The sequence below is a fragment of the Hoplias malabaricus genome, chromosome 4 (assembly GCF_029633855.1).
Source record: "Hoplias malabaricus isolate fHopMal1 chromosome 4, fHopMal1.hap1, whole genome shotgun sequence".
In the NCBI taxonomy this organism is placed as follows: Eukaryota; Metazoa; Chordata; class Actinopteri; order Characiformes; family Erythrinidae; genus Hoplias; species Hoplias malabaricus.
Genome location: NC_089803.1, coordinates 60,555,876 through 60,568,402, shown reverse-complemented (window position 1 = coordinate 60,568,402; position 12,527 = coordinate 60,555,876). Strand labels below are relative to the sequence as shown.

The 12,527-nt window shown below is 40.6% G+C and overlaps 1 protein-coding gene across 2 annotated transcripts in view; it reads left to right on the top strand.

Moving 5' to 3' along the window:
• Positions 1-12,527, top strand: part of iqsec3a (IQ motif and Sec7 domain ArfGEF 3a) — a 149,887-nt gene that overhangs the window by 91,676 nt on the left and 45,684 nt on the right. For both annotated transcript variants that reach the window (XM_066667077.1, XM_066667075.1), the window contains exon 4: positions 2,554-3,764. In XM_066667077.1, the coding sequence (XP_066523174.1) occupies positions 2,554-3,764 (1,211 nt within the window). The remainder of the gene's footprint in view (positions 1-2,553; positions 3,765-12,527) is intronic.

The following is a 12,527-nucleotide window of genomic DNA, read 5'->3' as shown; positions in this document are numbered from 1 at the left end:
TGAGTGTATGATGCCATGTGATGAACTGGTGTGCCTTGTGCCTGATGGTTCCGGGTAGGCTCTGGACACACCACGATGGAAAAATAATAAACGAAAGATTGATATTTGTATATCAGCAGAACTATGTTTGTCTGAGGCACCTTCATGAATAAACTAGTTTATTCCATCTAAACTGATCTAAATATAAAATCCTGGACTGGTAAAAAGGTTCAAGTTCAGATTAAAAGACCTCTGGTAAAATTCACCAAACTAATATTGTAATTTTCAATTTGATTATTAACTTGTAGAATTTGGATAAAGGTTAGATGCTTCCTAGAAACATCAAACCGACTTTATCTTTAAAGAACTATCTAGGGCCTAGATATTTTTCTCCTTGTGTTTCCAAGCATTCCTCTCCAGAAAACATAATTTCTTTCGTAGCCATATGGTTGTCAGACAAATGAACAGAAATGAAAGAGAAATTGTCCTCAAAGCCTGGTACAGGTATTAGAAATTCTGTAGCCTGATAGAAAAAAATATGACAACATCAAATTAGGGATGGATATGTGAAAGAGGGCTGCTTTTTCAACACCCTGACATCTTATTTATAAATGAAAGAACCTCTCTTATTTTAATGCCCATCTCCCAGTAATGACTCATAGAGGCAGCGGACTGATTAAGGAAGATGACTCTCTCAAATACTGCCTTAATGGCAAGAAGCATCTAAGTGCATAAATGGCATATTGTGTGCTGCACTTTGTCATTTTGCTTAACAAAGCAGTAGGCCAAGCAAAATGAAACATATTCTGACAGTCTCTCTCTCTATCTATCTTTCTCTGCCTCCCTAGGTGTCAGAGATGTTCTAAAGCCAATCATTTCTGGGAAAGAGTTGGAAGACGGATTCATTTTTATTTTTTATTTTTTGAGCCACAGCCAAATCACATCCACCACGAGAGTATTCTCATGGAGGAATAAAGCGTTTCTTTCGCAGGCGAGATTGATGACTTGCTGGATGCGCAGCAGTGTAGATGTGAAGTTGAAAGGAGGCTTTAGTTGTGTGAAGCGGAGGTCTGATCACGAGGTCTGGATAAATTGCTCGTGTTGTCTAATAGAACCCAGTTGGCTCTGCGTCTTCCTGCTCAACTCATAGATCACCTGCTGTGTTTTTTTCGTTTACTGCAGTACTCGCTGGACACCCGTGTGCCCCCTTTTTTTAGCTCTTCTTTGTTCTTCTGCCTCAGTTTGATCTTCAAGACAGACTGATAGATAGATATTGTAAGAGCATTTCTGAGTATTTGAAATATTGACATGAGCAAAAAATATTTATTGACTATACAATGTTTGAAATGTGAAAATTAATATTTATTATTTATTAGGGTTTCTTTGAAGTTATTTCATTTTTATTATTCAATTATCATTAAATGAAAGTGTTTAAGCTCTTTGAAGAGTGCTGTTCACTTGGAAACAGGTTTATTACAGAGTCTCTGACACATCCAGGTCACTAGGTGTCAGTATAACAGCTGTTATGTTACTTGAAAAATAATCTCTGCAGGAATTTCCTGATTTTTAATTTTTATGATAATTTTTATATTTTATATTCCATTAATCAAAACGTGCAGTCTAAGCATTGTCACTGATTTTAAAGGGAATGACCAGGATTTGAGGATACTGCAGTTCTCTCTGCTTTGTTTATATTCAGGATTTCCACGTCTTTTAAGTTGCAACAGTATGTTTAAGGGAAAAAAAATACTGTTTGTACATGGTTGAAGTTTAACTTTTGTAGGTTTTACTTACTGTTTTAACTACCACAGAAAGCAATTTGTAACTCGAGTTGTTAAGTTTTGCAGTACTTTTGCTCTGTTTACAGAGACATTTGGAGACATTTCTGCCATAAGTAATGCAAAATGGCAGAAACAAGTCAATATTACCCACCTATGGAGCAGGAATAGAGCAAGAACCTCATCTCAGTTCATGTTTTTCAACATACTCAATTGAGACACATTGAATTTTTAGCCATTTACTGACACTGGGACTTCATAAACAGAGTAGACTGCTTTTGAGCATGAAAAGAGACCTGAGAGCTTCTAAATTTAATATAAAATTCCAACTGTGAAAAACGTCTTTAAGTAACTGATCAGCATGTGGTGTCTAATGTGACTGCTTACCTGATGTTAATCCCTGACATCATTAGCCTTAGTTGGAGTAATCTTTCAGTTTTAGATTGATAATCATTTTAACATTCACTACATCCTGAATCATTTCATCCATCATCAACTATTTCAAACCTGCTTCATTTCCTTTTCAAAACTGCTGTTCAGAATTGCTGTGGTTATTTACAGTCCATGTGTTTTGATGTACTGTTGTTGTGGAACTGAATGTATTTCTCATTTTAGACTTGGTTAATGATCAGCATGTCACAGTACTTAGCAGATTCTACTCGGTTCTTCTTGTTGATTTAATTTCATGCTTCTTGCTCATTGTCCTTATCATGTCAGCATCAGCTCATGCGTGTCTTCACATCGCCCAGTATAACCTATCTTTCTTTTTTCCCCTCCTCTCTTCCTTTTCACACAGATCGAAATGTTAGAGCACAAATACGGAGGCCACCTCATCTCCCGACGTGCCGCCTGCAAGATTCAGACGGCCTTCCGCCAGTACCAGCTCAGCAAGAACTTTGAGAAGATCCGCAACTCTCTGTTGGAGAGTCGTCTGCCACGTCGTATATCTCTGCGCAAGGTGCGTGTGCAAAACACAGAAGGATTTTCAGCTGAGCGGGCGCTGGCCGAAGGCTGTTCCATGGCGGGTATACCCCTGGTCCGCTCCCCTTCACTCCCTGCGACTGTAGGAGGCACCCTCACTGACCTGGAGGACTCTTTCACTGAACAGGTGCAATCTCTGGCCAAGTCCATTGATGATGCTCTCAGCAACTGGAGCCTGAAGACCATGTGTTCCTTGCAAGAGGCTGGTACCTACCAGTTCAGCTCTGAGGCTTTCAGTGCTGCAGGGGGCAAGCCGGCAGTGGCTGGGACTATTGGAGAAGTTGGTCCCACAGATCAAGCTGTTCTCCAGAGTGGTCTGGTCCATGGGGACAACTCTGAGAATGTGCCCCGGAGTGCCAGCAAGTTGATGATGGCTTTTCGGGACGTGACAGTCCAGATAGATAGTCAGAACTTCCGCATGTCCTCCTCAGTCATGGAGTCCTCCACCTCAGTGTCTCTTGGAAACTGCGTTCAGCAGGGGGCCGCAGTGAATGAGAGTGCCAAGCTGTCTCCAGTGGAAGAAGCAAGGCAACAAGAGCAGCCTGCACAGCCTCCTCAGGAGCTAGTTCCCCCACCACCAGAGACGGATTCTGGGGAAGTTCCAGATGGTGATTTCCCAGCACCACCACCAAGTGAGGAGGTATTTGCAGAGGATCTGCCACCTCTTTCTCTGGACAAAAATGAGGTTCCAGGGCCAGAGGTGGCACCCCCAGCAGAGACAGGTGTAGAGACTATGCCTCCAGCTGAGGTGGTGGGGACTCCAGTAGCCCCCAGTGTGGAGATTTTAGAGGCCAAGCGCAGCGAGTCAGACCCGGCAGACAATAGCTCAGAGCAGATGAGCAGCAGCAGCACATCTACGTCTGCCCGATCCGCCTCCGAGGCCTCGTCCAAAGAAGCCTTGCAGACCATGATGCTCAGTCTACCCCGTTACCACTGTGAGAACCCTGCCAGCTGCAAGTCCCCCACCCTCTCCACAGACGTCATGCGCAAGCGCCTCTACCGCATCGGCCTCAACCTCTTTAATATGTGAGTACTTTCAGCCTTTTGCCCTTTACCTTTTTACCTAGAGCACTTCTAACGTAGCACTGGTTATGTCTCAGCTTTTTCAGTGTGGAATTCCATAAAGTAACTTCAGTTTGTTACTGATCTTATATATGAGTTTCAAGTTCTTTTTACTCTCACTGTTGCAGTCTCACTTTGTGGGCTTTGTGGTGTTAAACTAGGGTTTGATGTGTTATATGTAATCAGCCTTATCAGTTGGTCAGAGTTCATAATTTTATGCTGCTAATATTTTTGATACAACATGAATAAAGAACATGATTTTAATTTCTCTTTTATTTGTTGACGTAGAGGTCAAACAGGCGAATACAAACACAACAGTATATTTGGAGAGGATGACTGGTACCAGATATGTTCATAGAAAATATAAATATACATAGAAAATGGGGACATGATGCTAACATAAGTTCTAAGTTCTAGAGCTTTACATTTCCAGTTTTTAGCACTGACCTGCTGCTCTCAACGCCGCAGCAACAAGCCCCTGTAGGAGGGACTGTGACTCCATTGGCTGCTGATTGGCTAAATAAAGGTGACGACCAATGACAAGCGCGTTCTTTGTTTAGGAGCTGTAGAGAATCTGCCCAGTGCTGCGGCTGAGAGAGCGTCTAGTGTTTCTGTCTCAAACCATCACCATAACCATGTATCGATTCAAAAAGGGGATGCATCTTTTAGTGTCCAAATACAGGATGATTCCGTATTTTACGGGACGGTTGGCAACACTAGTTCTAGCCATAGTCACCCTAGCAACACAGCTATCACAATACTAGTTAATACTGACCATGTTATGTTTATTTCATTCATCATAAAAAAAATAAATAAAAAAAAGCCAACAAAAATTTTGTCTTTATTCAGCACAAAATGAAAGTCACTTTTCATATAAGATTCATGTCCCTCTGTCTAACCTTACGGTCACTGTCTGTGCGTAGTAGTTTTAGCTTTATAATCTGTGAAGTGCAATATGTAGAATTAGTATTAAGTGTGAAATTGGAGCACAGCTCCAGGCATGCCTGCAATTTTTTAATTTTTACTCTTTCTTTTGTAATCAAGTATTTTTTGTTGATCTGCTCCCTGAACAATATCCATACAAATAACAGAATTAAGGAATATACATCCACACAAGGTACAAACACACACCACACACACACACACACACACACACACAAGCCACACACACACACATACACACACACACACACACACACACACACACACACACAGTTTTATTGTTTTCTTTTGACCAGAGTGCCCCTTTAACAGCATTTGTCTATGTCCCCTCCATGTGTCCTTAAACCAGATCTTTATAGTTGTCCTGAGCATATTTAGGGAGACTATTCCTAAACCCAAAGACTTTGCTGACTTTTTAAGCATACACACACACACACACAAACTCACCACCCATCAACATGTCTCCAGCTGTGGCTAACACCCCCTCCCTAATGCCTGTCACCTTGAGTTTGCCTGAACCTCCAAAAATAGCCTAGTCTCTGTCCGAATATGGCTCCTCTCATCACATGCTTGGTTTGCGTCTGTATTACTGAAGATTAGCAAGAACACTTGAATGTCTGCAGACAGGTTTCTATCTGTCGAATTAAATTCAAATTCAGGAATGTCTGAAATTTCACAAGATTTAAAAAAAAATAATAAAACGAAGCAAGTTAGCACTGATTGCATCTGGACAATGGAAAAAAAAATATCTGAGTGTGTTTACTTGCACACACAACATCAAGTTTAACATGTTCATAAACATTTTAAAATCTGTTTGCAGCAATCTTTAAGCAATGATTAAAAAATACAATATGTGCACATTTTCATTGCTTAGTGACACTTCAAATAATAAATAGATAAATAAATAACCTAAAGAGTCAACCACATTACTACATGATGAAAGATATATACACCACCCATCTCCCTGTAAAGAGACAGAACACAGTCTCCAACCTCTTTAATACTGCCCCTGAAGATCATTCAGATTGTACAACACTCATTCTGAAGTGACAAATGATTAAATATTACTTTCAGCATGTTTGGAGATATTGGAGAATGCTTTTATCAAGTTTTATGGCATACTGGTCTAAGATGTTTTCATGATGTTATGATGTTTCAAGCTTATCCTCCCAGCCTTATTCTTTTTTTTTTACATTCATCAGAGATGAACCTGAAATTCTTCACAATCTATTTTTGTTTGTCTGCCAGATTATGACAAGATTACGTGGGTTTACACTCAAAGAACACAAGCTCATGCATGAAGGCAATTATGGTAATCTTCTCAGAAACACTAGAATATGAGTCTGCACCTGAACATTCACGGCATAAACAAGCATGTTATTAACAGATTACACAACCCATGGGTAGACTCAGATATTGGGTATAAATAGATATAGACATTGATCAAAGGGCCCATGGAGGAAAAGGCACCATAATTGCCTTTGTGAGGATAAATGGAGTGAAGAGTAAGAGGCAGCATCGATGTGTTATGAATCGTTAAGCGCCAAATTAAGTAAGAGGCCACTGAATCATCTGGTCAGTCCTTGTGCCTTCAGTGATTCCAACACACTCTCGCACACAAACAATCCCTACTTATTCTGTGCTTGTAAACCTGTGCACAAAAGCATTTCAGAATCCTTCCAGTCCGTTCGGTATGTACTCTGTACAGAGATCTATTCTGAGGTAACCATTTGTAAACTCTGTCCATATATTTTTAATCTGTGGTCACAATTTCTTCATTCATTCTTATAATGCCTTATCCCATTCATAACTTAAACCGATTAGGAAAACAGATTCTAGCATGTCTGGTGTACAGTGCCAAAATGATACCTTAGGAAGTGAAATAAGCTTAAATCTATATATTTTACAAAAGTATATGTAATTTAACTAATTATTCAATTGTTATAAATACATACTGTGATCAATAAACATTTTACTAGACGTTTTTGTTTGCCTGTGTGTGGTACTGTGGTGCAGCAAGCGGAGTCATTGTCACACTGCTGAAGTTTAATCCCACAGTTCAAAAGCATGTTGGTTATTCACAAGTGTTTCTGAGTGAATGCATGAGTGTGTGTTGTCCTGTGATGGACTGGTGCACCTTCCAAGGTGTGTTCTTGCCTTACTCCCTGTGACTTTGTGTACACTCAGAGACTCTGTAGTGTCAGCTACAAATGCTCTGCCCACAAGTAGATGGCGAGTCTGATATTTTCAGTATGTTACGCTGGTGTTGCTGTCAGTATTCTGCCAGTTGTATTCTGACTGGCTGATCTGTACCTCCGTGTATACGCACTTGAGTGTATAGTTTTGTACGGACTCTGGTACTGTTCCGATGTGGAAGACTGCCTCCACATATCATGCCAAAACAGACTTTGTGATTGGTCCTTTTGCGTGTCAGTCAGATTCCTTTTTCAGCAGTAGTAGGCTGTTTTTGGCCATCTTGGCGATAGATACCAGACTCCCTTGGGAGACTAAACCACTGTGACCCTGAAAAGGATGACTGGGAAATGAAATGGACACCTCTATTTTGATATTAACAAAAAAGACAGTTATATTAAACAGATTTATAATTAACAATCCACCAAAAATCCATGCAGTTGTTTCAGTTGCTGTGCTTTTCTTTTGTGTGCTACTGTTGGTTATGGAAAGAACCCAGTTGTCTTCCTAAGCTCCAGCCCTCAATCAACAGTGCACTGACCAGAGGTCAGCTCGAGATGGAGTGGTTCAAAGCCCGATTTCTCATTAGTCATTCTGCCAAAGTGAGGACCTTAATCTTGCCATAGTAATTAAAAAGTTTTCCCACCGCTGTGGAAATGGCCATCGAGGGAATGCAGCTGAAAAAGTTTGCAAATGACAAAGCAGTTTCCCTGTTCTCCCGCCGGCCTTATGTCCAGATCTCTCTCTCTCTTTCCTGCTTCAAGTCAATTTTTCTGCTCCATTATTTCCAACACGTGCTTCCCAACTACAACAGCCCTCTTACCTTTTTAAATGAATGTTGAGTACAGGCCGAGAGGAGGGGTCTTCACAGGCCACGCTGAGTCATGAGGCACAGGCTAAGAGCATCTGTTCGCAATTGCTCTGATGCTTATGTCATTCAAATAAGCTCTTCTTCTCCTTCTGCTTATTTATTTCCCATCTCAGAAGAATGTGTAATGCTGGCTGTATTTATTTTTTGCTTTGAGACATTTTTTTCATTCCTGTTTTTTCTTTTTCTGGATTTAGTCATTAGATCATTTCCAGTTTGCACTGTACCACTGATTTGTGGGAACTCTTATGAAAATCTGATACTGCATCCCTCCATACAGTCAGCCACATACTCAAGTGTTTACAGTTGCTTCAGTGAGCATGGAGGTGAACGCCAAAAGCCTGAGTTTGCCCTACAAATTAAAGTCTGACTAAACCAAGCTTTTTAAAATATGTTATAAAGTAATAGTGGCGGCACGGTGGCGCAGTCACACAGCTCCAGGGGCCTGGAGGTTGTGGGTTCGATTCCCGCTCCGGGTGACTGTCTGTGAGGAGTTGGTGTGTTCTCCCTGTGTCCGCGTGGGTTTCCTCCGGGTGCTCCGGTTTCCTCCCACAGTCCAAAAACACACGTTGCAGGTGGATTGGCGACTCGAAAGTGTCCGTAGGTGTGTGTGTGAGTGAATGTGTGTGTTTCTGTGTTGCCCTGTGAAGGACTGGCATCCACTCCAGGGTGTATTCCCCCGCGACCCTAAATTGGATAAGCGGTTACAGATAATGGATGGATATAAAGTAATAAAAAAGCAACATGTCATATTTGTCAGTGTATATTAATGCCATATTAATACAGATCTAATTTCACATATATAATATAGTACACTTATAAGAACATGGAATATTATGCTTTCTACTATGAGAATATAATGTCCAGGGAAATTGACCATCAGTGGGAATATCCCATGTCTATGTCTCAGTTTACTGTAGAATATCAGCTTCATTGCTTTAAGTTGTGCCATGCTGTGCCCAACTGTGTGGGACCGCGTGGCTTCTTTCTTGTTTATTTTTCTGCTGGTTTTGCCAGCTAGGCAGAAAATACAAAAGAGTTCCCTGAAAAAAAAACAGATGATGTGTATATGGCTGAAATGCCCTCAAGCAATGCTTCCTTCGCTCCAATGTCTGGGGCATCACATGCACTTCTGACACAGCACTTTCCATGTTTGTGAAAGTTTGAAAATAACTGAAGGCGCGGGAAGTAAACTTTATCTCTGTCATTCTCCAGAATGTTTCACTTCATGCACTCAGAGAGATAAGCATAAGCTACATTTTAATCAGAGTAAACTGATGTTTGGCACACACAGAGAGAGACAGAAATAGAGAGAGAGAGAGAGAGAGAGAGAGAGAGAAAGGGAGGGAGGGGGGCGTGTCTGTGTGTTTGTGTGTGTGTGTGTGTGTGAGAGAGAGAGAGAGCGAGAGAGAGAGAGACTCTTATTAGTTCCAGCAGTTTATTTCTTCAGTCTAATTCATGTGATGGAGCAGGTGTGTGTGCTCTGGGTTGAGACAGTGCTGGGACAGATAGGCTGGGATTAAGGGGCTGAATAGAGGGGCTGCATGCTCTTTCCCTTAATAGCTAATTAAGAAAGGGCAGGGAGCGGAGAGAGGGTACGTGTGTGTGTGTGTGTGTTTTGTTCAGAGGAGACATAGAGGACATCGGAGACTATTTGAACCACAGCACACCTAACACATCAACGGTAATACATTCAGAGTCTTTCCACCTGTTTCTGTACTGGTTTTAATAAGCCTTCGTTCACTTTGACTTGTCCTTTACCCCCAGAGGACTCCCCAGTGTCATCTAAAGTGCCATTCCATTACTGTATTAGTGCCAGTGAAGTTTATTAGATAGCTCTCTGAGGGATGAAGGATCAAATGAACAAAAGTGTAGACAGAAGTTGTTTTTCACCTGACACATTTTCCCCTCTAAGTTTCAGGTTCCAGGTGCAGTTAACGCTCTAGTTAGTTTGAGTACATGTTCATATTGGTCATACTAAAAATCTAACTATATAATGCTATGTTGTTCATAGCATCCTTCATTTTTGGATTGCCATTTGTCTATCTGATATTTATTTATTTATTTAGTGTTCCCGATATAGTCATCATTTCAGCTCCAGATTGTTCGATCTGATTATGAGATATGTGCTTTTATACAGCATATTGATTGGCTGTACATATTGTACATAGCAAGCAATTGTTTACTGATGATTTGCAAAAGATTGTGTATCAATTATGTGACACAATGAAACAAATACCCTAGTAACAACCAACAAACCAATTGTAGGATAGAATGCAGTTCCTCAACAACCACTTGGCAACAGCTTCACAACCACCTGGGACACCTTAAAATCTACCCAAAATACCATAGCAACTGCCATAGATATTAGATATTGATTTCTAGTAAGAGGTAATATCTTTGTCTCCTTGATTCACGTTTGCCCTCTGAGAATATGCTGTGTTTTTTTATGTTTATGATACTAAAATAAATCAGCATGTGGTGTTGGAACATTCTGTTTACTGCCATGTTACTATCACTGTTGACCTAAAAATAAGGTCACTTCTAACAGAACTAGCAGGTGTCCCCAATATTTTAACAAAGAGTATCCTAGAATATTTAGGTTGGTAATCAGACACTCCAGTTCAGATTAGAACAGCTGAATATATATTTAAAAACAGTATCTTGCTAGCGGTGTTAGAAAAAAGCTTGTATTTACTAAAAAATAAAAAATTGTCAATCTCATTTAGATTGGACCAATAGAAATGCTTCAAAGTCTCCTGGAAAAAACTTGGTTCCATTTACTTATAATATATTAGAACCAGTGCTATTTTATTACGGTACTTTCCATTCTGCAAAGCCAGCAAATATCTAACCCACTCCTTAAAGCATGAATATATTCTCTCAACATTTCACTGAATGATTACAGGGCAAATGTATCTGATCAGAGTAAAAAATGCACTACCATTTTTCTGGCTCTGTACTGAACATTCTCTCCATAAAGTGTCAGCAAGGGGCTGTGAGAAGCAGACCCCCACTGCCCGTTGCTTGTGAAAAACCGCTTTTCGTAAGTGGTAAATCCTAGTAATGAAAACGGGATTGTTGGATAGAAGCACCTAACAGAGATGATGTGTAAATCCATTGGTTTTTGTCCAGTCTGTGAATTTCTGGATATGGGACACTACAGAGCTTTAAAACACTGCTGTTCTTATTGTGGACAAAGAGTGAGTTAAAATATATACTAATGAAAGGAATATATTGATTAATGTAGAATGCAGACCCTTCCTCAAATTAATGCTAACTATAGAATTTATTCATTCATTATCTGTAACCGCTTATCCAATTCAAGGTCGCGGTGGGTTCAGTGCCTACCTGGAATCATTGGGGGCAACGTGTGAATACACCCTGGAGGGTGTGTTAGTCCTTCACAGGGCAACACAGACACATTCACTCACACCTACGGACACTTTTTGAGTCGCCAATCCACCTACCAACATGTGTTTTTGGACTGTGGGAGGAAACCCATGCGGACACGGGGAGAACACACCAACTCCTCACAGACAGTCACCCGGAGCGGGATTCGAACCCACAACCTCCAGGTCCCTGGAGCTGTGTGACTGCGACACTCCCTGCTGCACCACCGTGCCGCCCCTAACTGTAGAATTATTTATTGAAATATGGTATTTATAATCATATAGTTTTTATTGGTAATTCATGAATAGCACGTTTATTTACAGCATTTAGTACACTGCCAGTTAGAATTATTCAAAGCTACACAGAAAATGGGGCTCGTTTTCCGTAACTACAATGCAAGACCTCATAGACCACTAAAACCACCAATGTGTAACACACAATCTATATATGGATGTATCCATCAGGCTCAGTTTCTACTCTTAGAAAGAGGACTGGAAGAATATCAATGATCCTTATGCCAAAATGGTAAATAACCATGACAATAGCTATTTTTCATCACCGCTATGAATAACTGTAGTAGCCATAATGCAAGGCTTATAATATTAGCATATACAGGAAGAATGACATGCCAACTGTTTGTGGATGGAAAGAGCTGTCCATTCAGCACTGCCTCTGCATGAGTTTCTTCCCCGTTCTCTCTGTTTGTTATCAGTTTTGCTTATGTAACAGTTGCAATGTAAGACAGAGGATGAGAGCAGAGCCGCAGTGGCCACTTTCTTCTCTCTCTCTCTCTCTCTCTCTCTCTCTCTCTCTCTCTCTCTCTCTCTCTCTCTCTATGCTATAAATACCCAGATGAGGCAGAAGTGCTTCATCATGGCTGGCAGTCACGCTTTGCAAAGAACAAAAGAAATGCAGAATGACAGATAAAGGCTTGAAGCCTAACACAATGATCTCACTGCTGTAACTGTACAGAAAAATAAAGCAGGGAAAATCAGACCTGCACTAAGAGGGGCTTCTGTGTGCGCTTGAGTCAGGGGGCTCTGAATTCTGCTGATGTTTTACTTCTCTTTAAAGTATAATGATGATTAATGAAGCTGAGTTTAGAGCTGAGGCTAAACAGAGATACTATACATTTACTTGACTCAAAAGAGCTCTGCAATGGTAACAAATATTCTTCATAAAAGCCAACATGATGATTTATTTCCCTTCTTTTACGCTCAGTGCAGCTGGGAGAATGGAAGCTAGAATGGGAAAACAGTCCCTGCTCAACATTTGAGGAGAACAATAACAGCTTTCTTTATTTATATATGTATATATATATATATATATAT